This window comes from Daldinia loculata (assembly GCF_022478755.1).
Source record: "Daldinia loculata strain CBS 113971 unplaced genomic scaffold F4817scaffold_1, whole genome shotgun sequence".
NCBI classification, from domain to species: domain Eukaryota; kingdom Fungi; phylum Ascomycota; class Sordariomycetes; order Xylariales; family Hypoxylaceae; genus Daldinia; species Daldinia loculata.
Window position 1 is genome coordinate 429719 of NW_026054855.1, and position 25282 is coordinate 455000.

The following is a 25282-nucleotide window of genomic DNA, read 5'->3' on the forward strand; positions in this document are numbered from 1 at the left end:
ACCCATGTCCTCCCTATCAGCATTGCTGGATAATTATGGGACCTGATTGGATGGTCTTTCTGTTCCTGCAGTAGTCCCCTTGCTCCTGTCAGGGACTGCACAGTGCTGTACTACAGACCCGTCACGGTCAGTGGCAGCCTACTGACTTGCGTCTTTCCTCAGTTCCCTCTAGCGAATGTTTGCCCTGTCCGGTGGCTTACCAGTAGTAAGGACAGTGCCCTTTACTCGGTTGGAATTCTTCCCTATCTGAAGCTACACAGTACCTACCGTATCGCAGTCCCCACAACCCCTTCATTCATTTCCGCCATATTAATTTTCATTCGTTGGTTCCCCTGATCCCGGTCAACCAAAAGTGACATTGCATTTGTATTCGGTCAATCACCTTCTTTTGTCCCTTTTGCTTCTGCTCTTTCTCTCCTTCATCCTATTCACCCCAACACCTAATACAGGAGTCCCTCGACAATCGGTCAAACCTGACCTAACTGCCTGCCAGCGGGCGTGCCATTCTTTAATAATAATAGCTAACTTCGAGTCATTCATTTGTGCCCGATCACAAGTCATTCTTTCCGGTCTTGCGTTACCCGGGCAACTAGTGTTGAGACATCGATTTCGTAGAATAATATTCGATTTCAGCATAGTGGGCAGCATTATTGATTTAAACGGCGCTTCTTTCAACTTTCGACGACTATCCCGAATACCGCTTTGGCATGAGCCTAAAATCACGTTAGATTTAATCAATATCGGCTTTGATATACCTGTCTAGTTCTACTGTCTAGTTCTATCTAGCTTCAGGTGAACTTTAAGAGAAGGAATTGAGGGTGTGAAGTTGGACACCATGGCGGGGCATTTTATTCACGGCCGTGGTCATGGCCACGGTCACCACCATTTCCATATAAGGGGATTGCCTTTGGAGGCAGAGCAGCCTAGCCAACTAGAGACTGGACAAGGGATTAGCAACTCGCTTCTCACCGGGACAAATACGATTGCTCAAATCGTCCCCAGGGAAAATAATCTCGACGAAAAGCCAGTTGGTGGCTCGATGACTCTTCCGATCATCCTGGGTGTTTGGTGAGGATCAATATTCTCTGGTTCAGCTTCTGATATGACTAACGAGTTCCGTAGCATTCCGGTAGGACTTGCACTTTCCGTCCTGCTTTATTTACACCACCGAACAACTGTAAGGCAGAGGAAAGAGGATGAGACAGACAAGTACAAGTCGATGGACTTTGGTCTTGAGGGTAGTTTGCCCGGCAAAGCGGGTAAGAGGCGGAGTGCTTTCTTCGGAAAGGAGAAGGACCCGAGTCACAAAATTCAACTTTCTATGGATATGAATCTCTCAAGTCCTTACCTCCTTCCGCCTAATCTGCAGAACTCTCGGGAATCACTTGCGAGAAGCCTTAACCAAGGTGAAGATCCGTATCGACCTGTTACCAGCTATGGCGCTAGTGATGCGGGTTCTTTACGCTCCGTACAGAAAGGACCTGATAGGGGTTCAGGGCCCGGACAGAGGCTCGCTGTTAACACGGCCGGTGATTTCTCTACCCGTCAAAAGGGGCTACCTTCGTCTCCATCTCCTCTTCAGCCAGTGCCTCCCGCTGCGAAGCGATCATCGCGTCGTGAGTCGGCAGATAAACAGCCTTCCCTCCCGGTTAAGAATGAATTCCGCTTCGTCAATGATGCCCCAACTGTCGCTAAGGTCCCTGAGATTCAGGAGCCGGCAGCAACAGCTTCGCGTGTGTCTAACGGTTCCGTTAACGCTGTTGGATCTGCAACCACCATGAACTCTGTTGCTATGCCAAAGTCCGGCGGCCAAGGCCTGGGTATTATGGATGCTCGCGCCTCTCAGAACTCGATGGCTAGCTCACCGAAGGATGCCAAGTCGTTTCCCGCAGGAGTGCGACCGCCTAGGAATGAGTCGCTCGCTGCCGCATCTAATGTCACTAATGACTACGAGGATCACACAGCTCATTTCCAGATCGACGATGCTGATGATGTAACGGGTAGCAGCGACCGACACATGCCGCCACGTATAAACGAGCCTGAGCACCCACTTTCCGCTGGCTTGGGTGTGCCCGGCCAGGATAACCGTAGGCTATCTGTTGGGTTCCGTCCTCTTCCACCGGATGATTTCCTCGAGTCGGAAGACCCCGAGTTCAGAGCCAACAGGATTCGTTCATTCTACAAAGAGTACTTCGAGGAGACGAAGACAGATTCTGGAAAGCCACCACCCATTCCCCAGCAAGCACAGAAAGCAGCCTACTATGATGATTACGATGCCAACTATCTCGGTGATACCGCATTTTTCGACCCCGACAGCAATGCATTCGTTATGCCTTACGCGCAACCTGTTACGCGCCGTGCTATGACTCCCCCTCCGAGCAACCGACGACCGATGCCTGGACCGGGACCCCGTGGTCCACCCGGCCCTCGTGGTCCTCCTGGTCACGGTCCCCACGGAAGCATGAACATGCCTGGTGGACCTCGCGGAAGACCCAGGGCTGGCTCCACGCAATCCGCTGGTAGATGGGCAGCGATGAGCCCGCGTCCGGACTCATCAGCCTCCAACCGCCTCGCAGGTAATGGGGCGGGTGGCAAACCGCGAAAGCCGATGCCCCCCCCTGCTGCGCTTAACACATTGCCTACTCCTTCCAAGTTGAGAGATGATTCTTTTGCTATTATGGGTTCCATCGAATTTGCTCCTCCCCCTTCTTTCAAGGACATCGCAGCTGGTCGGTCGCAGAGCCCTGTTGGCGAACGCAAGCCTTATGTCCTGAATACGCCAATCCACTCGCCGCTAGTGAGCGCTTTCGACGACACACCAGCGTTACCCAGCCCGTAAGTGAATTCCTAATAATACTTTTGCAAGCTAAATACTAACATGAATCCTAAGGCACTTGTTGCGTAAATCAGGAACATTCACTGCCCTCGATTTCGCTCCCCCGCGTCGGTTTAAGGACGCCGACACGATGAGCGACTCGGGTAGTGTTGTTAGCAACCGCAGTGGTATTTCGTCTGCTAATCTAAGTGCCATCCGCGGCGGTGCTGGTAGAGTCAGTCGTCTACCAGGAGACACCGTTTTCACACAACAGGCGATGGGCAATACTCTGAAGCCATCGTGGAACATGAGGGACTAGAGCGACTAATGAAATATAAGGCTTGATATACAGTCAGGACTTAGAAGGCGGCAAATGCCAGCTGTCTTGTATATCTGATCAAATATGTACTGTTAATGCCGTTTTCTTCCAGTCGGGGAGTAATTTGGAAAGCAATCATGATCGGCGAAGCATTTTACCTTGCATGGCGGAAACATATAGAAGGATCGGTGCAGTTTATACCGACAGATACCTAGGGATTTTTGCTTATTGATTTTATTTAACAATATTATAACCAAAGTGGTGTGGCTATTTTTTTTTTTATTGTAGGTGTTGCATAATAGTTCCTGTTAACCCATCTTTTACTAGTATACCTATACCGTGTTATAATATGGATTTCACTTCTATCATTTTGCTAGGTAGGTATATCTGGAGAGAAATTGTGTTGTCTTTGTTGTCATAAAATCCTACGACGTATGTACTTAGGTAGTCTCGGCGTCCGAAGATTGCCTGTAACGTTTCCTCCGTGGCGGCTCTACTGTGTACCTAACCAGGTACTTAACCAAGGTAGGTATGTAAGATACCTAGGTATTTGGCGCTTACTCTGACAGTGGCGCACGGAGATCCTATTGCGGTGTTTCGTATGGGAGCGCGTCGATCTACGGTGTACAAATATTATTTAAATTTATCTAGCGTAGCTGACTATTTATAAATAAATCCTTGGGTTAGATGAGAAATCGCAATGAGATTTCGTTGATCTTTTACTCTCCGCATGGCCGTGCGATCACAGATCAGATTTGTGGAGGGCGTTTCCTGAGATGGCAAAGCTGGTTAGGTACCTAAGGTAGGTACCTAGGTGTATGTATATGTAGGTAAGTTCGCACCGTATTGGCGTTGCCGGCTGTCGGATCGTCATGGATGGGCTGAGGTGGGCCAATTACATATCGTCTTGGGCGTATGGAATTGGTGGCTGCGGTAGACATGACGTTGGCGGGAAACTATAAATCGCATGCTATGTCCAAGGGATATCTACTTGAAAGCAGGAATTTGCTTCTGCTGCTATGGCTGGAACGGGGTTGTAAGCCCGTCCGTCCGATGGGTCACTGTTGACGTTCTAATGATGTGTTGTCGATTGCTTAGAACTGTTTTTTCCAAGGTTGAGAATGGAGGAGGCTAAAGGCTTGTTCGATTTGGAGGGATTACCGTGTGGTATGGGGGCTATTGATTGAGGATATTGAACGGCGGGTTGTGTTGTGTTGAGTTGAGTTGCATACATGATGCTGGGGTCGAGGCTATGTCCTACGTAGAAGCTGCAGAGCTTACAGAGGCAGAGAGGTAAGTTGGAGATGGGTTTGCCTTATAGAGAATATATGTCATTATATAATATTGGTGGTATATGCATATTGAATCACGTAGCTCATATAGAAGCGAGCATTTTCTCGTATGCTACGGTTGAGGCATAGGCCTTATTAACTCTATGACAGCCTCAGTAATTCATATAGTTGTGAATTATGTTTTTTCTTCGAAGTTGACTGATTACCAACTTAAGAACATGGTGATCTAACCTAGGATATTCCTCAGCAAAAAAGGAGCCGAAGAAACCTTAAAGTCAATTATAGAGTTGATAGGTACAGCAGACAGGTTAGGCTATGAGGCTACTACCGCTATCAACTCTTTTAGACATTAGTTTAAATGAATAGAGTTGCTAACGTTCAACTGCCTCGGAATTCGGATGTCAACTGTCAATACCTAATGTGGATGTGCCCTGTTTTGGATAGATTTTGAGTCGTGCTAGTTTGTACCGCGGCTTTGTTAGTCAGGGGCAAAAGAACGTCGGCGAGGTAGATGAAGTTGTACTTATACGTATACAGAGTTACTCAAGCTACGATTCTCAGTAATAAGCTGATAAATACCTACTCGGCTTTTGAGAATATCTCTTTGACTTCTTATTAGTAGTTATGGAAGCGAAATGCGGCTTAGATATGCGGGTTGGGACAATAATAAGATGATGCCCGAAAAAGAGTCTTCATTACTTCGGACTTGTTATTATTACTACTTGAGCGGTTAAGCCACAAGCTGCCAGGGGCAGAGCACGAAAGAAAAGCGCTAAGTCGTTTAAGGCATTAGATCTGCTAATCTATCATTAGTGTACCTCGTACTACACAACTAAAGTCAGCTAAAATCTTAAACGAAGTCACTATGTAAAAATCATCATAGCGGCCGGGGATATTCCTGCAAAGGCTGCGAGGTTAAACTCAATTGGAGTACCTTCCCGGATCGAACGTGCCCGTCTTGCATTGGAATTTCCAACTTTTTTATTATGTACCTAGGTACTGTCGTCAATCTTCACCCATGGGGAATCCGCCCCCTTGTCGACTTTCTTTCACCTTTCCCATTCATCTTTTTTTATCTTCAATCATTGTGGTTCTCCCCCTCTGACGACATGATCAAGTCTATGACTTAATATACTAATTGACCTTCGTTTTACTAAAAGTCCACCGTCGTTTCTACATACCGAAACTTATTGCAAACTAGAACTCCTGGACCCGTTCTGGTTTGCTGCATTCCTGGCCTATCATTTCCAACCTCCTTGCATAAGCTGAGAGAGACACGAAGAATAAGAGGCACAAGCGGGAAAAGGGAAAAGGAAAAAAAAAAAAAAAAGAGCTCAGCCACGCCTTACCTACATATGTAGGAGTCCCCCTGCACAGTGTACTTCGTATGCATTAGCCTAGGTACCTATTCGTTCGTTCCAATCGTTCCCAATTGCTCTAGTTAAGACAGCCCATCCGCCGGCCGTGCCACTGTATTTCCCCATATTGTTGTCCTATTCTCGTCTTCGTTCTCCCTTCTGGCGTTCTCCCCGTTCGCGTCTCAAGACGGCCCAACTCGAAACAGCAGCCAGGTCCAAGTGTCGATTCCACTAAAAAAGAGTTGCGGCTCTATCATCCAGTCTTTATTCGACTGTGAGTTGATCAAGTCGGCTAGCAGATTTTTGTAAAAGGTATGTTTCTCATTCCGTTTTGTTATTCATTGAGAATTTATGCTGTGGCGATTTGCGACACATTCCACGATAACTTCATTGGACCATCAAGTACCAGTGCCCCATCCATCCGAATAGTGTTCCACTTTGTTTAGACCCTCTTGCGATCGGCTCTTTATACAATATTTTCAATCCATCTTAACCGTTCTCAATGTTCATCATCATTCTCTCCTTGAGCCATTCCGTGATGCTAATATGTCGCTCCCTAGGCATCTCTCCGGATTGCTAGCCAGGAGACAGTTTACCATGTCTTCTAATGCTACAAACGCCGACACGTCCACACCGGACGCAGTGTCGAGCCCGTCTGATTCTCCGTCTGATAGCCCGTCTGTGAGCCCGACTGAGACTACGTCTACCAGTCCTCCAGCTGAGACTTCCAGTAGTACACCACCACCTCCCGAAACCACTTCTACCAGCACCTCCGATCCGCCAACGCCAACTCCAGACCCGACAACATCAACTTCTACTTCAGCACCAGCATCGCCACCTACCTCCACGTCTGAGACTACAAGTACTTCTAACCCCCCACCGCCTACTACTACGTCGACGTCAACATCAACCCCCCCAACCCCTACGTCACCGACATCGACATCGACATCGACACCGTCTAGCTCTACTTCGGAGACTCCAACTCCGACTCCAACAAGCGTGGTCATCACTACAACGCAAGTGACCACGGGGGAAGATGGAAGTACACAATTTATCACCGTTACCTCGACCCAGGTGACTGCGCAGCCTGCGCAGCCGACAAGTCAGACATCTTCGGCAGGCCCGTCTGATGCAATTATATCCCCAGGTGCTTCTAACTCGCCCCATATGGCCGAGCAGGCCAAGATTGCTGTTGCTGTTGTAGTTCCAATCGCTGCTGTGGCGTTGCTAGTCGCTGCGGGTATCTACTTCTGGAGGAGACGAAAGCAACGAAAGGATGCTGCAGAGGAGAGGCGGAAAGAAGTAGAAGACTACAGCTACAACCCAAATAACGACCCGACTTTGCCAGAAGTAGGAGCCGCTGGTGCCGCAGGAGCCTACGAGATGAAGGAAGATGGATCAGGCTATCGTGGATGGGGTTCTACCACCCTAGCGGGTTCAACTGGGAGAAAAGCTTCCACCACAATGTCTGGAGGTGCAGCAGGTGTGGCCTATTCCGATGCAACATCACCAACCAGGGGTAACTTTTCTGACACGAGATCAGGAGACGGTTTAATGGGCGATCGTTCTAACTCGCCAACTGAGGGTGAGATCCTCGGCGCTATGGGCCCAACTGCCGATGGCAATAACGGCAACGGTGATGTTCGCCGTGGACCCTCCAATGCCTCGTCGTCCTATAGTGCAGCCGGCAGATCAGATGGCTCTGGGGAGAATGGTGCCTCTTACGGAGGTCCGGCTTACCTGGATCAATACGGCGGGAACAACCCGTATGCTGACGGCGCATACGGACAACCTGTTATACGGGACAACCCAGCTCGACGCAATACCCGCATTGAGAACCCGTCGCACTATCCTCAACAAAGCACCGGTATCTCTCAAAACTTTTGAATTCTCCGTACTGGTTTTCTGTTACTGTTCAGATGATACCCGAACCTGGACACAATATATCTTCTTTCGGGCGACGGTATTATGTCGTGTTTTACATTTTGTCTTGGATTCTAAAAGGAGTTCAGCGGTCTTTGCATCACAGCTTACTATCCTTTGTGCATAATATTTCTACTAGCGAATCTGCTCTAGATGTTTTTTTTTCTTCTTCTGGAGATCTTAATTCCAAGATCATAACATACAAAGAAAGGGAATATGGCGACTGCTATATATATTCGACTGAAGCGATTTCTACGATACAGTCTTGAGTCCTGCTTCTTGGTCCTCGGGTCGCTTCCTATGTTCCATTGTACCGCAAACCAATACCATCATCGTTATCCGCCTACTTGAAGCGACGTGCAACTCTATCGTTTACCTTTCGATACCACTGTTACCCACTATATAGGGTAACTTGGTAACTTAGCTTACGAGGAGTTGAGGAGCAAGGAGGGGGGGTTGACGGGCATGTGTATGGACAAGGCGGAGTGATGGATCTAAACAGCGGTGCGGGATTACGAGTTAACTGACATGGGTTTTGGATGAAGCCGCTCTCCGGTTTAATCCAGACCGTCTCGTGTGGAAAGGAGAATAGGGGCATTTTTTGGTTCCTAATCCATAATAATAAGACTACAGCGAAGAGCATTGTCAATAATATTGAAAACATGGACTTGACAACCTTTCTTTACTTTGTGATTATGGATTTGACGTTTATTTATATATACGTATATTTTTGAAAACTATGGTTGAGACTGTTCTTGGCTTGCGTTTCGAAGGATGTTTTTACTACATTAACATGAATTGTATAAGATATTATTTCTTATATTTATATCATGGTTAGGTGAACATCTCATGCTGAGTTGAATTGGATGCTACTAACCTAAGGGATTATCCGATGAGATAAGTAATTGATTATCACTTGACGTATAAAGTCAGTTCAAGCTTTCTATTTATATAAGCTGTAAGCTTATACAATTCACTTTAGGTTAACCTTAATGTTATCCGATTCCTGAATCTTTTCCTTGGTGGCTGCCATCGGTTTGAGAAGGTTACGGATACTGCGCTGATAGCCGTCAAATATTATGTAAGTTGCATGTACGTTAGGTACCTACAGTAAACTTTACAGGCATCACGTAATAAGGTTGTTTGGGGGGAAATACCGCTGTGACCACACGTGGCAGCACCTGGCAGATGCTTTTTTACATGTATCCCCAGCAAATTAATTCATGCTTGCTTATTCCGTACTTTATATTAGTTGCCAAGCTGCCACTTCTCTGAGTCGCGCAACATCGAATAAGATACGTTGTCACCTAATCCTTTTCCAGCCATATTTTTCTACAATCGCTTCGCAACAGCATGGCATCAAGGTACGTGCGAACACTTATTGGATGAACTGTTTTCAGGTTGGGTCTTTGCTTCGCGGTAACCTGGGGTGCGGGTTTCTTGGGACACTAGGAGATTTGTTGTAGATCGCGCCGCGGTGAGGCGAGAAAGGGGAGCGGAAGGGAGGGGAGGGTAGGGTAGGGTGTTTGCATTATTTACGTGCATGCTTGCATACGGCACAAGCACTACTACTAACACTATGGGATGGATGGATGTTCATTTGTCTAGGCTAGATTGAAGCTAATGGAACGCATTGTTATAGGTTTGGCCACTCGACGCTCCACCAGCGAGATTCCCGCAGCGCTCTGTTCGAGGGCTACAGCGGTAGCGGACGGAATAGCGCCGATCCTGCGAGACGAACGAGCCCGGCGCCGGGCGGCTACGGGTATGGGTATCCCGGGGGAAGCAACGGCGCGGCGACCGGCGGTGGCAGCACGCATTTAGGCGTGGATAGTAGGGGAAATTATAGGCCTGCGACACCGAATTCGAGGTACGAATACCTACTTACTTACCCGCACCGATGCCCATCTACCTACCTATTTCTACGATTATATATCTACGATGGCGAATGAACAAACCAGCTAACGGATGGGATGACGTACAGGGGCCAATACAGCGACGCGGTGCTTAACGAGCTCGAGAGCCAGAACGACCAGCAGGTCGAGGGCATCTTAGGGAAGGTCAAGATCCTGAAAGATGTGAGTTTCGTCCTGCTGTTGATGCTGCGCGTAAGTTGAGGGGGGAAGGTTTTGCTTGCTTGCTTTGGATATTCTAGTATATCATTTACACAAACAAAAGAAGCAACCTTACCAGTGTGGCTGCGCAAGAGGAGAGGAGAGGAGAGAGGAGAGAGATGTTTTTTGAGACAGATTATGCTAACGTGACCCTACCCCGGTCCCAAGATGACATCGGCTATCGGCGACGAGATCAGGGAGTCTTCGGCGCTCGCGGAGAAGATGAACGATACGTTTGATTCGACGCGCCTGCGGCTGCGCGGCACTATGAACCGCATGCTTGTCATGGCGGAGCGCACCGGTGTCGGTTGGAAGGTGTGGCTGGCGTTCTTTGCTGCCGTCATATTTATTTTCGTCTACGTCTGGCTATTCTGATTTCTATCCCCGTTTGCGGCTTGCGAGTTGCGGGTTTTCACTTTGCCTACGAAGACTAGACGAAACTAAAACGAGGCGAGATGGTACAATTCCGATCAAAATGACTTAGAGAGAATGGAAGAGACACCAACGCAGACAGGCAGGCAAAGCATTATGAAAACGGCGTTTTAGGATGTTTGGTATGGGAGCGGATATGATGCGCAAAAGGGTTATTTTTATTATTTTTTGGCTTCTCTGAATAGGACATACTACACTACACTTACACGTATGGTACGGTACGAGTTCACGAGTACATATGGGAAGACGCGGGCCGGCCGAGTCGTTTTACGAGCCTTGTAATCAAATGTATCATAATTCATGTCTTCATCGTCTTTTTTCTTTTTGCATTAGAAAATACTAAAGACTGGCTGGCTGGCTGGCTACGGATTCTCCATAGGGGACGGCGCGGAAGAACGAAGAATAATAAAAGGGGATGGGTATCTTAAGGTAATGCAGATGCAATGCAAAGTGATGCGATGTGATGTGATGTGATGAATATAAGCAAGGTCCAATGACTCCCTATTAACTTCAACCTCGAGCTCGACGTGCGGGACCGCTGGCGCGCCGTTGGAATTGCGGGCTGCTTCCGATGCTGTCGCCGTCGTGGGATAGGATGTCGCTGATAGCGAGGCTATGCCGCGTCGCGTCACTTCGTGCTAGACTATGCCTATACCTATGCTGTTGTGACGCCTGCTGGGATGCCTGCTGGGATGCCTGCGCGGCGAAGCTCAATTCGGGTTGGTCTTCTTCTTCTTCGCTACTCATATCCGCCTCAGAGTCCGTGTGCTCATAGCCTCCGTCCTCTGCTTCGGGGATATCGTCATCGAGATCGGCGTCCATATCCATGTCCGCACCGTCTCCGTGACCGATTAGGTCGTCTTCCTCGATCATCTGGGCCTGGTCTTCGTCGTCTACTTCGTCGTCAACGCCGTAGTAGTTGCTATCTCGCCCGCGAACCCCCGATTCGCGAAACGCGTCGTCGGCTTGCCTCATCCTTTGTGCCATGAGCTGCTGTTGCGCATGTGCTGCCCTTTGCTCTGGATCATCGTTATCATCGTCATCTTCGTCATCATCTTCAGAGTCGTCTTCGTCATCGCTATCATCTTCATCTTCTTCATCCTCATCCTCATCATCAGATCCGATACCAAAGTCGGCATCCGCCTCAGGGATGTCTTCGTCCAAATCCCTAGCCCCGTCTAATTGCACGTCGTCCATAACCCCATCGTCGCCCTGCGCGTCGAGACCGGCATCGACGGCGTTAACGCCCGCGGCTTCGGCCTCGGCGAGTTCTTGGGCAAGCTGCTCGCGACGAAGCGCCTCCTGGTGCTCCTCAGCTTCGCGGCGCTCTTCGCGCAGCTGGTGCAAGGTCTTGGGGATGCCAGGGGGCTTGAGCCATGCGCTGCCGAAGTTAGCGACGTTTAGGCGGCGGCGCTCGAGGTTCTGCTCGTCAGCGCGTAGGCGTGCGAGCGGCGACCGCTCAATCAGATGGGCCCCGCGGCGGTGGTTATTAACCCCGTGGGGGTTCCCAGCAGAGCTGTCCTGCTGCTGTAACTGCTGCTGCTGCTGCTGTTGTTGCTGTTGGGGGTTCGCATCGTACGTGAAGCTCGAGAGGGGGTTACGGGAGGAGGTGTACCATAGCGAGTGCGACTATTTTGCCATTGTTAGCTTCCCAAGCTAGAAGATTACCTGGGGGTGCGGTATAAGGGCGGACCAACAACGTACGTCGCGTGGTGTTAGGTCCGGGAGGAGGGACAACATGGTGGTTGAGCTCGGTTAGGAACAGGACAAGGGGATTCGCTACTAAATGCAATTGGCGGTTCTGTGAAGTATCGAGCTAACGACCATTTCGTGTGATATTGTCCCGGTCGTAGCGAAGAGGGAAATATGCTGTTTTCGGAAGGCAGTTCTTCAGGGAAGCGTTGCTGCAAGCAAGATTTGATGTGGGATGTGTACTTCGTAGTGAGGCTCCAATTGAAGAATTATTATTACGGATTGCTATGACTAAGCGGGTCACTTACACCACTTACACCACTTACATGGCAGGTGGCAGGCGCGAATCTATTCCTACAGCCAGGGCAACATACGGGAAGGAGCTTTATTATAGGCAATTGCCACGGTATTCAAGCATGAAGTTTATTTATATTGTGGCAAGAAACACATATAACATTTTAACCTTAACTACATCTTTAAGACATTGGTGTTTTTTTTTTTTTTTTTTTTCTGCATCTGAATATCAAAAAGCAAGGGAACTTCTCGTGAGCATGTGATTAGGTACCTCTAACAGATCTGCCCAATGCATAAAAGCCTCCTTACGGGCTGTCATAAAAGTCAAGTGCTTCTTGCAGCCTGCGATACAACTATGTCTATCAATACCCTTCTAGTCTAGCCTCATAAGCAAGTCGGTAATAAGGAAATATTCGTCCCGAGTCGGCATGCTCCTCTTTTTCATGCCGCTTCACCCAGAGTCTACATACGACAAAGAGCCTTGTCATGTCGCAGCAAGTCAAATCTTCCCAAATTACGCTTACTGACGAATAATACTAGGGAAGATATTTTCATCAAGTAATGAGAATACCCCGAAATTACTAGTCAAGCACATCGTACGGTTACGAGCATCGGCGACAGCGGTGAAACCGCGGTTCATCAACGAGGCGTAGGCCCATACATACTGCGTGTGTTAGTATGTACATAGGCAACTCGACTGCATGCCTTTTTTATTTAGGCTGGCCCACGGGGCTGTTGCTGAACTACGGGTGTTTTCGGAACGCAAAGTGGGAATCCTTTGCGCTTAGAAGGACAACGAAGACATCTCTCCCTTAATATTGCGTACAGATGTACATACATAGTATGCTACATATGCGGTGCACGTGCTAGGGGACTTGGCCCCCGCCGCCCGTCAGCCCTCTTTAATTAAGTCCGCCCCGCTCCCTCCGCGACAGCAGGGATTAGGAGGGGATTGGGGGAAGACCTTACACTTCCTCAAGGCTTGTTCCGATTTCTTAAGGCCGATCTCGCTTGATCCTTCCGTTTCTTCAACCTGCTTAATAAGTCTTGAGATACAATACATACCTACGTATGCAACAAGCATCGGAGACGGATATTGTGTAAGTCTATAGACAGATGTGGTCTAGGGATCTGACGAACAATGGTCTCCGAATCGCGTACCTAATCCGTATATACGCTTAGAAAACGAGATCACGGTTTTGTCATATATTCGCCGAGATCTAGATTGACTACGGGTCTAGGGCCTAAATAGTTAAACAGCTTGCAAGGAATCCTAGCTCGAGATAACACTCATCGCATAAAACATACGTTCTGATTGGTGGTATTCGACTATTTACTGTTGTCGATTCTTTTACTTATAACTTTACAAGGCCTGTAGTGTAAAGCGAACCAAAAATACGAACTAAAAGTGCAATGGTACGGAAGGTCACGCGGCCTAGACACATCTAGCATTAGTCTCTTATAACCCTGGTTACATATCCGACTGCTGTATGTAACTCTGCCGTCAGTCCTACTTAAAATTAAATGCAGGTTCGCTTTGCAGAATAACACCGAACTGAAGTTAGATGAAACCCAGAGGGCTGTCTCTAATAAATCTGACAAGCATAGAACAGTTGCTTTATTGGCTACGTGATATTGTCACTATCCTAAATCGGACGTATAGGAGTTACGTAGTATAGCACGAGCAACAGAAACAAACAATAAGGCTAATTAATAATCAACCTTCAGAAGCTCCATACTCCATACTTCATACTCTTAAGGTAAGTCTAACTTGTAGGTTACTCACGTTCAAAGACACGTCTTGAACTACTCGTTATTTATGGCATTGACTATGCTTCTCATCAGGTATTCGATCGACGGCCTCGTGGGCAAATTACTAAACAGGTAGTTGCGTCAGCTCGGCAAGACATACTAATAGTTGTTGAGGGATATAATGACATTGCCCCTTTGAACGACGAACATACGTACGTGAGACATCCGAGAAATAAGGCATCTCAGTTGATTCCCCCGTAGCTCCTAAATTTGGTTCTCAAAACGTATTTGTCTATTCTGGAAAAAAATATACCCCACGCTGCCACGCTGCCACGCATCACACCCCAAATGGAGGCTCTCGTAAACGGATTCGTCCTTCTCAGATCCTACCTAGCCCCAGCATATGGCTGCATAGCGCAGAAGCCGCATACTAGGTACGATACAGACGTACAGGCGTATAGGCGTACAGGCGTACATACATATATACCATACATACTGTACAGTACGTAGGTAGTATATCGCCTAATATCTAGTGTTCCGCAGCAGCGGGTGAACGCGACATCGGACCATGGGTCTCTCTTACGATTCTGGAGCGAGGCTAGCTGCGTTGATTGGACATTCACTTGTATGGACGGACTTTCTCAAGCTACAAGCTGCTCAATTGACATTTCGGGCGACCTCTGCTTCACATCCGCCAATCCGCCAACACGGAAGTGAGACTTGTCCTGGGCTAGACCCCTGTCATCGGGATATGCATGTCTGTGTGGGGTGCGCAGGGTGCGTTCTGGAATTGGACTCTAGCTTTGTCCATATTGGTTTATTGGCGTTGTACATAGTAATAGTATGGCAGGGAGACGTTTTTCTGTTACCCAAATCCCCATTTGCGGCTACGTAGCTTTTTTGAGACAGCAGACCTCCGATGAACGGCAAACACTCACCAAATTATTATTCTTCTTATTTAGCGAAGCTTCAATCAGAAGCCACCAAGTTGCCTCGTAAGCGAATAGACTCATGTCTGTCAGACGCGATCCTCGGAGAGCCGACCGCCAATGAACCAGGGCCCTGGGTTACAGACTGTACAAAACTGCGTCATCGCAGCATGCCTCATATACATGTAGATCTTCGCGTGTCAGTAGTTGGTTTGACTTTTAGAAGACCGCAAACGGTGCTACACTAATCCTCTTGCTCGCGTGGTAACAAGATCAGCACTGAAATAGACAAACAGATACTTAGACAAACGCTAGAATAATAGAGAGAAGAGGGGCAATGAGTCAACCCAGGAAGGCAAAAAACTTCCATCTTAACTTGATGGCATGTTGCATTTCTCATAGTTATGGTAACCTGTGCATTGCCTACCAGCAAACCCCCAAAGTCACAAAGTCTATCGAATTTTTCTATACAGATGACACACCCCTTGCTTTTATCCACTGCGTCTTACACTATTTCGCCTGAGTACGTGGTCATTCACTTTAACTTACCTCTCACGATGCCTATTTTGATCACACACAAACAGCAATCAAGCCTATTGGGTGAATTCTCATCAAGTAAATGTCATGTAAGTGCAGATATATACCAAACCCCGAGTTTGCGCGAATATCACCCTTCCCTTTCCGCTTCCCCCCTCGCGTATTGTTAGGTGGGATAGAATGTATGTGTAAGTACTACATACGTAGTATGTCCGTACGATTCTGGAGGCAAAGTTTAGGTTGCGGCCGGCCGCTGTGTTATGTATGTGGCATGTGTATGTAGGTATGTATGTACGCAGTAAATATGCAGAGGTAGTATTTTAGCAACATCGTAGCAGCATTATAGCGGCAAGACTAATAATAAAACAACAAAAAATCTATGGGGATTCAACTAGTAATTACCAAACTACCATAGACCTTGTTGCAAAAGACCAATCAGCATAGTGCTTTTGTTAATCTTCATGGGCTAAAGGAGACTTTTTATGTAGGAAGGCAAAGAAAAATGAACTCCGGTAACGTCACCGAAATGCCTAGCCGCTCGGTCTAAACCAATGGACCAATAGACGCAAACAGTATGCCGGGTTCTGAAAGGACTCGTCGTCCGTCCTTCGGCCATCTCCTGCCCCTCCCCCACTTAGAAGTAGTCTCTTATTACTGACGACTGGGGCTAACAACCTAGGTTAGTGGAGGAGGCCGATCCTGTCTCCACGTCCCAGGTTCTACACCAAATTGTTACTCTTCCTTATGAATAAATAATTTTTTTTCTTCTCCCCTACTGACTTGGGAATTTGTGTAGAAGCCTTGATCCGATCTCTAAACCTGGCTTGGCTCCTCTCTTGCTCTACCTACTACACACATCCATAAAAGCCAGACTTGTTGCCACACCTCCCCTTCGCCCGCTCTCTTCCTCTTTCTTTTCTTTCTCTTGCCAGAACAATTAGCGAAATACCCAACTTTTACTCGAGAGACTAAACTTCCTTCCTACATACACTCTCAAGAGCATTTCAGCTAGAGAGATACAGAGCATTGCGCAGAACTTGAACTTGTAAGTATAATTATGCATTTCTACAATTCCCACATCCGTAACACTTCAATCCAACTACCTCCCAATGGCCACGACGATAAACCAGCGGATGCCGGCTCGGAAGCGGAAAACCTGGATGATGGCTCTGTTATACCCAGAAACCGGAAACCGGAAGAGGGATCGAACAAGCGAGACGATCAGCATCTGGATTCGCCGATAGATATTCATAGTTGTCAATTCCGCATAGGGGACAAAAAAAAGAGTTGCACTCCCATGGATGAAGCACCAAACTTCTCTCCAAATGGCCAATGCACAAATCCTTGTCCTGTACCGTACGGATGATAACTGAAGTATCGGGGCCAAACAAGCATCATTATGCACGATCACCAACCTATCAAACGCAAGATCGATAGCCGCATAGTTGCGCTTTGGAAGCCCTGTCATTGGCTGTCATCATATCTTTCCCCACGCCACTACTATGAGGACACCCATGATTCGACAACAGGGTTTTCTGATTCAGGCTGCATCTGCATGGGTACGTCGTGGTGGTCCCTCCAACCCAAGCTCAATGACGCCAGTGGTGCATTCGGGGCCATGCGCGATACCGAAGAATTATTCATTCAGAATCGCTTGTTCTTTATCTTGTCCCCCGCCGACAAAGGCACTTTTCAATACTGGTCAACCGTTTTTGCCCCTTCGCCAAGTGGGAAAAAAAAAGGGATGGCCTTTTCGGTGTGTCCTGAGAGGGGGGAAATGGATCATGAAGTTTTCAACTGCAAAAATTCACGATACGCTTCAGTCCTTCCCGATTGGTCCTCAAATACAAAGTTTACTAGGTCTTGAGCAAACCCGGATCTAGCGTTGAAGAGAGTTTTTTTACTCTGCATTCCAGCTGCAGGCGTCACATGGCAGATCCACTCCGTGCAATCTAGAAGGGGGAAAAAAGGATAAAAACGGAGAATAGGAAAGAAGAAAGAGTGAAAAAAAAAGAAGAAAAAAAAAAGAAGTTGCGCTGGTTGTTAGTTTTGCTTGTACATCACCACCCCGCATCTGCATCCCCTATCAATGCCACCACCTTTGGACCCCCCAATTATCAAATCTACTGGTACTGATACTCCGGACTTGCCATTGGATCAGCCAAGACGCTTTACTCTGCGTTATCTTTCACGTTGTCATTGTTGCTACATCTGCCGACCCAAGGTTTAATTACTAGGAGCTGACATAGAATTTGTGGATATAGACAAGAGACCTGACGTTTAAGCAGCGTCGGCTGCTCTCATTCGCCGTATACAACACGGGGCCGCGTCTCTCGAGGCATCTAGACACCTCCGACCCTCTCTCCCAGTACTCATACCCCATCTGGCTATCCCGTTTTCCTTGCCTGACATGGGCCTTCCTGCCGACTTCGACGATAGACAAACACATATAGAGTCCGAGGCCGATGCCTACCATCCTTATGAATATCAAACAGATAATAACGATTCCTGGGCTGGCGCCCTCCCGGTGAAGCAGTACGTGCCGAATAGTCAACCGGCTGCGATGTGATTATAGAACTAATTAAATCTCCGTAGAGGATTATACGATCCGAGCTTGGAAAAAGATGCGTGTGGTGTCGGTTTTGCCTGGTATGAGACCCGTGTAGTCGACCCCCTTTTATACAGAATAGCCGACTAATAACCCGTGTAGCCATATTAAGGGCAAGGCGAGCCACAAAATTGTTAGCGATGGTCAGTTTTTTAATCCCAGCTGTAAAGCGAGTTAGAATCCGTAAACTAACCGTACGCAGCTCGCAACCTCCTTTGCAACATGACCCATCGCGGTGCGGTTGGTTCTGATGCTCGAGATGGCGATGGTGCTGGTGTTATGACATCGATTCCCCACAAGTTCTTTATCAAGAACTTTGAAAAGGAGGAAGGCATTAAACTGCCTCCTCTGGGACAATATGCTGTGGGAAACCTCTTCTTCAAACCGGATGAGGAGACTTTGCAGGAGTCGAAGAGGCAGTTGGAAGATATTGCCGAATCGCTGGGGTTAAGAGTTTTGGGTTGGCGATCACCTCCTGTAGACTCTTCTCTCCTTGGTCCTGCTGCGTCCTCACGCGAGCCATTCATTCTCCAGCCTTTTGTTGTTCTTGCTTCTGCGTATGGCTCTGGAAATGCTCCTGAAATGACGGACCCAGAGAAATTCGACGAGCGACTATTCGAACAGCAGTTGTATGTCCTTCGAAAGCGTGCTACCCACTCCATCGGCATACATAACTGGTTCTACCTATGCTCGCTGTCCAGCAAAAATATTGTCTACAAGGGACAGCTTGCTCCCGTCCAAGTATACCAGTATTACCATGATCTGGTAAATGCCGATTACGAGGCTCATTTCGCCCTTGTACACTCTCGTTTCTCCACGAACACCTTCCCCTCGTGGGATCGTGCTCAACCCCTGAGATGGGCAGCCCACAATGGTATGTGTAGTTCTAGAACGCCCATGATGATAATGATGCATGTCTAACTCCTTATCAGGTGAGATTAACACGCTCCGCGGTAACAAGAACTGGATGCGCGCCCGAGAGGGTGTTATGCAATCCGATATTTTTGGTGATGAGCTTGAGCATCTGTACCCGATTGTCGAGGCTGGTGGCTCCGACTCGGCTGCTTTCGACAATGTGTTAGAGCTGCTTACTATTAATGGTGTTCTTTCATTACCCGAGGCCGTCATGTTGATGGTTCCCGAGGCCTGGCAAGGTAATACTGCCATGGACCCTAAGAAAGCTGCATTCTATGAATGGGCAGCTTGCCAAATGGAGCCGTGGGACGGCCCTGCTCTCTTTACGTTCGCCGATGGCCGATTTTGCGGTGCCAATTTGGACCGAAATGGTCTTCGTCCTTGTCGGTACTACATCATGGATGATGACCGCATTATCTGTGCATCGGAAGTCGGTACTATCCACGTTGACCCTGAACGGGTTATCCAGAAGGGTCGGCTACAACCAGGCCGCATGCTTCTCGTTGATACCCAAGCTGGACGCTTGATCGACGACTCGGAGCTTAAAGCAACTGTCTCTAGCCGAGCTGACTTCCGTTCCTGGATCGACAAGGAGCTTATTAGCTTGCCAAAGATCCTAAGTCAAATATCGGAGAAGCAGGCCGTAGATATTGCAGCGAAGCCAGACTCTACCCGCCTCCAAGAAGACCCCCTATTGCTTGCTTTCGGGTATACTTATGAACAGGTCAGCCTGCTCCTCGCACCGATGGCTTCGGATGAAAAGGAGGCACTAGGATCCATGGGAAATGATGCGCCGCTGGCTTGTCTTTCTCAAGCTCCCCGTTTGCTTTCCGAATATTTCCGGCAGCTTTTCGCTCAGGTCACTAACCCCCCTATTGACCCTATCCGAGAGTCTATTGTCATGTCCCTGGAGTGCTATGTTGGACCGCAGGGTAACTTGCTCGAGATCGACTCTTCTCAGTGCGCCCGATTGCTACTTCCAAGCCCGATCCTCTCTATTCCCGAATTCAACTCCCTAACCAACATGTCCAAGATATACCCCGAATGGACCGTAAAGACGATCGATCTCACTTTCCCGAAATCGGAGGGAACTGCTGGATACCTGAAGCACCTCGACTTTATTTGCAATGAGGTTACAGCTGCCATTGAGGCTAGGGACCGAATTATTATTCTCTCCGACCGAAAGACGTCCGCTAACCGCGTAGCCGTCTCATCACTTCTAGCTTCGGGTATGGTTCACCACCATCTTGTCAGCAACAAGTGGCGATCTATGGCGGCTATTGTGATCGAGACTGCAGAGGCTCGTGAAGTTCACCACATGTGTGTCCTACTCGGCTATGGTGCTGATGCTATCAACCCATACCTTGCAATGGAGTGTATTCTGAAGCTCAACCGCGAGGGCTTGATCCGAAAGAAGCTTTCCGACGATACTCTCATCGCTAACTACAAGCACTCATGCGACGGTGGTATTCTCAAGGTGATGAGCAAGATGGGTATCTCCACTTTGGCCAGTTATAAGGGTGCTCAGATCTTCGAGGCTCTAGGTGTTGACGACGAGGTCGTGGAGCGATGCTTTAGGGGTACAGCTTCTCGTATCAAGGGTCTCACTTTCGAGCTCATTGCCGAAGACGCGTTCCGTTTCCACGAGCGCGGATTCCCCTCCCGATACACCGTCAGAGTCCCTGGCCTGCCAGAATCCGGCGAATACCACTGGCGTGATGGTGGTGAGGCACACATTAACGACCCAACTTCTATCGCGAATATCCAAGATGCTGTCCGCACCAAGAACGACAAGTCGTACGAGGCTTACTCTCGCTCGGAGTATGAGCAGATCAAGGCCTGCACGCTGCGTGGTATGCTTGACTTCAAATTTGAGGAGAGCAACCCAATTCCGATTGAGCAAGTAGAACCGTGGACGGCTATTGTTACGCGATTCTGCACTGGTGCCATGTCTTATGGTTCTATTTCCATGGAGTCTCATTCTACTCTAGCTGTTGCTATGAACAGATTAGGTGGCAAGTCAAACACCGGTGAAGGTGGCGAGGATCCTGAGCGGTCGCAACTGATGCCCAACGGTGACACAATGCGATCTGCTATCAAACAGGTCGCTTCCGGACGATTCGGTGTCACGTCGGCATACCTTGCCGATTCCGATGAGCTGCAGATCAAGATGGCACAGGGCGCCAAGCCTGGTGAGGGTGGTGAACTTCCTGGCCACAAGGTCTCGAAGTCTATTGCTCGAACCCGTCACTCGACCCCTGGTGTCGGTCTTATCTCGCCTCCTCCTCACCACGATATTTACTCTATCGAAGATTTGAAGCAACTCATCTACGATCTTAAGTGCTCAAGCCCCCGATCTCGCGTCTCTGTCAAGCTCGTCTCCGAGACTGGTGTCGGAATTGTCGCTTCCGGTGTCGCAAAGGCCAAGGCCGACCACATTCTTATCTCTGGACAGTAAGTAAACAATTTTCTAATATCCCTTGAGATCAGTACTGACTTAACTCTTTTCAGTGATGGTGGCACTGGTGCTAGTAGGTGGACTGGTATCAAGCACGCTGGTCTGCCGTGGGAGCTTGGTCTCGCCGAGACCCATCAGACTCTCGTCCTAAACGATCTGCGTGGCCGAGTTGTTGTCCAGACCGATGGTCAACTCCGAACTGGACGTGATGTTGCCATCGCTTGTCTGCTTGGTGCTGAAGAATGGGGTTTTGCTACGACTCCCCTAATCGCTATGGGATGTATCATGATGAGGAAGTGCCGTATGTATACCCAAAGTCCTAATAATTGTAGGCAAATCACTAATTATCTCTAGATCTTAACACTTGCCCGGTGGGTATCGCTACTCAGGACCCGGAGCTTCGCAAGAAGTTCAACGGTACACCTGAGCATGTGATCAACTTCTTCTACTACGTTGCCAACGAGCTCCGAGCTATCATGGCCCAACTTGGTTTCCGAACGATCAACGAGATGGTGGGACACGTCGAGTGCCTAAGGGTCCGGGATGACCTGCGAACCAACAAGACTGCCAACATTGACCTCTCACTTATCCTCACTCCTGCTCACAAGCTCCGGCCTGGCGTTGCGACTTTCAACGTCCGAAAGCAGGACCACCGTCTATACGTCCGACTTGACAACAAGCTCATCTCAGAAGCTGAGTTGACCCTCGACAAGGGACTTCCGTCTCGTATCGAGTGCGATATTGTCAACACCGACCGAGCTATGGGTACATCCCTATCTTACCAGATTTCCAAGCGATACGGAGAAGCTGGTCTGCCAATGGACACTGTTCATGTCAACATCAAGGGCTCTGCTGGCCAGTCTTTCGGTGCCTTCCTTGCTCCCGGTGTTACGTTGGAGCTAGAAGGTGATGCCAACGATTATGTTGGCAAGGGTCTATCAGGTGGTCGGCTCATTATCTACCCTCCTCGGTCGGCTGTGTTCAAGGCTGAAGAGAACATCTTAATCGGTAACGTCTGCTTATACGGAGCTACCAGCGGTACCTGCTTCTTCCGAGGTGTCGCTGCCGAGCGTTTCGCTGTCAGGAACTCGGGTGCTACAGCCGTCGTTGAAGGCGTCGGTGACCATGGTTGTGAGTACATGACTGGTGGTCGTGTTGTCATCTTGGGAAGCACTGGACGCAATTTCGCTGCTGGCATGTCGGGTGGTATCGCTTATGTTCTTGACATTCACGACGACTTCATTGCCAAGCTCAACACGGAGATGGTTGAAGCCTCTGAGGTCGATGATCCCACTGAGATTGCCTTCCTTCGTGGACTAATTGAGGACCATCACCATTACACTGGGTCTGAGCTGGCTGCTCGCATCCTTGTAGACTTCAACAGGGCGCTCCCGCGCTTTGTTAAGGTCCTTCCGGTCGACTACAAGCGAGTACTCGAGGAGGAAGCTGCCAAAGCCGCCGAGGCTAAGCGTGCCGAGTACAATCTCCCCATCGTGTCTGGTGTCCAGGCCAAGAAGGAAGAGAAGGCTGCCAAGCTTCAGGATATCGAAGAGACCGTCGGTGACAATGCTGCCGAGAAGAAGCGTGCTCTGGTTCTTGATAAGACTAAGGGATTCATGAAATACCAGCGTCGATCAGAGAAGTACCGTAGCGTCAAGACGAGGACCAAGGATTGGGCTGAGCTCTCTCAACGTCTGAGCGAAGACGAGCTCAAGTACCAGTCAGCGCGATGCATGGACTGTGGTGTTCCCTTCTGTCAATCCGAGACGGGATGTCCCATCTCCAACATTATCCCGAAGTGGAACGAACTGGTATTCCAGAACCAGTGGCAAGATGCTCTTAACCGTCTACTCATGACCAACAACTTCCCCGAATTCACTGGCCGTGTCTGCCCTGCGCCGTGTGAAGGTGCCTGCGTTCTTGGCATCAATGAGGACCCTGTTGGTATCAAGTCCATTGAGTGCGCAATTATCGACCGTGGCTTTGAGATGGGCTGGATGGTCCCGCGACCGCCTGAGGTCCGAACTGGCAAGAAGGTGGCTATCATTGGTTCCGGACCATCTGGTCTTGCCTGTGCCGACCAACTAAACAGAGCCGGACATACCGTCACCGTTTACGAGCGCGCCGACCGAGTTGGTGGTCTACTCATGTACGGTATCCCTAATATGAAGCTCGACAAGCGTGTCGTAAAGCGCCGAACAGACTTCATGGCTGCCGAAGGCGTACAGTTCAAGACTGGAGTCGCTGTTGGTGAGGACATTACTCTAAAGGACCTCAAGGCGAAGAACGATGCTGTCGTTATTGCCACCGGTGCCACTGTTGCTCGAGACCTTCCTATCAAGGGTCGCAACCTCGAGGGCATTCACTTTGCCATGGAGTTCTTGCACAAGAACACCAAGTCCCTGCTCGATTCTGAGCTGGCTGATAATGCTTACCTTTCTGCCAAGGACAAGCACGTCGTGGTTATTGGCGGTGGTGACACTGGTAACGATTGTATTGGTACCTCAGTCCGTCATGGTGCCAAGTCGGTCATCAACTTCGAGCTTCTGCCCCAGCCTCCGCCGCAGCGTGGCCGTGACAACCCCTGGCCGCAGTGGCCCCGTATCTACCGTGTCGACTACGGCCACACGGAAGTGGCTCAGCACATGGGCAAGGATCCCCGTGAATACTGCATCATGTCCGAGGAGTTCGTAGATGACGGTAGCGGCCGTGTCAAGGGTATCAACACCATCCGTGTTGAGTGGACCAAGTCCGCTACCGGCGGTTGGGACATGAAGAAGCTCGAAGACACCAAGCAGTTCTTCCCAGCTGACCTTGTGCTCCTCTCTATGGGTTTCCTCGGCCCGGAGGACCGCGTTCTCGGTGACGAGATTGAGAAGGATGCTCGGAAGAACGTCAAGACTCCTGCTGGCTCCTACGCCACCAACGTGCCCGGCATCTTTGCGGCTGGTGACTGCCGTCGTGGACAGTCTTTGATCGTCTGGTGAGTCAACTAACTCATTTCCCTCATAATTAAATAAACTTATACTAATCATTCATTTCAGGGGTATCAACGAAGGACGACAAGCCGCTCGCGAGGTCGATCTGTACCTAGAGCACTACACCAACCTGCCCGTTACCGGTGGTATCGTAAAGCACACCGCGCAAGAAATCTTCACCGTCGCCGCGGCGTAAATACACTACCCCCACCAAAAATAAAAAATAAGAACAATCGAAGAAAAAAAACTCGGAAAAAAAGTTTTCTTCAACGAAAACGGAAACCCCGAAAAGACGAACACGTATGTACAGCTAGCTATGTCAAAACACATAGATCTTTGGACAGGCTCGGTGCTTTTACTTTTACCAAAAATCCAGGGGATGCGGGACGTTGATTTTGTTACGAATAGTTGAATCACGATACGATACCACGAAGAAGCAGAAAAAGGGCGATAGGGAGGGATGAGAATGCTTGTTCTTCTTCTTCTTCTTATTTACGTTGTCTTTTAAAAAGGAATGGTAAGGGAATGGGAATGGGAATGGGATGGGATAGGATGGGATATCTCGACGAAAACACATATATACCCACACCACACCTATACCTTCACGTCGGTCGCTGCTAGCAGGGAGTTATTACAACTATATGTTATCGCGTGTAGGCAGTATTATTATATGATTAGTTAGCTAAGCTGGAGTGTGGTGTATGGACTTGTATATAGGAGTGTAGGCAAGGAGGGTGTAGTTATGAATATATGCTTTATAGTATTTTGCTGTTTATTTGATAAGTGATGATTTTGATTATGTATATTGATTAGATAAAAAGAGAGGTATTGAGTCTTTGATTTTATAATTTTTTATCATTTGCATC

The 25282-nt window shown here is 48.7% G+C and overlaps 5 protein-coding genes across 5 annotated transcripts; 4 read left to right on the forward strand and 1 right to left on the reverse strand.

The window, feature by feature from the left end:
* The first annotated feature begins 416 nt into the window (after positions 1-416).
* On the forward strand, positions 417-3539 carry F4817DRAFT_322155 (uncharacterized protein). Its single transcript, XM_049301367.1, has 3 exons — positions 417-1068; positions 1123-2835; positions 2891-3539. Exons 1-3 carry the CDS (start codon positions 836-838, stop codon positions 3132-3134), a joined length of 2190 nt encoding a protein of 729 aa, XP_049163855.1. The 5' UTR covers positions 417-835; the 3' UTR covers positions 3135-3539.
* Positions 3540-5845: 2306 nt separating this feature from the next.
* F4817DRAFT_3656 (uncharacterized protein) lies at positions 5846-7959 on the forward strand. Its single transcript, XM_049306887.1, has 4 exons — positions 5846-6096; positions 6345-6517; positions 6581-7267; positions 7328-7959. Exons 2-4 carry the CDS (start codon positions 6382-6384, stop codon positions 7669-7671), a joined length of 1167 nt encoding a protein of 388 aa, XP_049163856.1. The 5' UTR covers positions 5846-6096; positions 6345-6381; the 3' UTR covers positions 7672-7959.
* An 896-nt stretch (positions 7960-8855) lies between these two features.
* On the forward strand, positions 8856-10480 carry F4817DRAFT_3659 (uncharacterized protein). Its single transcript, XM_049306928.1, has 4 exons — positions 8856-9071; positions 9350-9577; positions 9692-9785; positions 9990-10480. Exons 1-4 carry the CDS (start codon positions 9061-9063, stop codon positions 10194-10196), a joined length of 540 nt encoding a protein of 179 aa, XP_049163857.1. The 5' UTR covers positions 8856-9060; the 3' UTR covers positions 10197-10480.
* On the reverse strand, positions 10480-12112 carry F4817DRAFT_3669 (Apc15p protein-domain-containing protein). Its single transcript, XM_049307048.1, has 2 exons — positions 11958-12112; positions 10480-11882 (listed from the first exon to the last, which is right to left on the reverse strand). The coding sequence occupies exons 1-2, from the start codon at positions 11991-11993 to the stop codon at positions 10764-10766; spliced, it is 1155 nt and encodes a 384-aa protein (XP_049163858.1). The 5' UTR covers positions 11994-12112; the 3' UTR covers positions 10480-10763.
* Positions 12113-17702: 5590 nt separating this feature from the next.
* On the forward strand, positions 17703-24695 carry F4817DRAFT_3728 (glutamate synthase). Its single transcript, XM_049307388.1, has 8 exons — positions 17703-17992; positions 18053-18106; positions 18168-18208; positions 18268-18939; positions 18998-21434; positions 21492-21739; positions 21793-24421; positions 24483-24695. The coding sequence occupies exons 1-8, from the start codon at positions 17868-17870 to the stop codon at positions 24610-24612; spliced, it is 6336 nt and encodes a 2111-aa protein (XP_049163859.1). The 5' UTR covers positions 17703-17867; the 3' UTR covers positions 24613-24695.
* Positions 24696-25282: the final 587 nt, after the last annotated feature.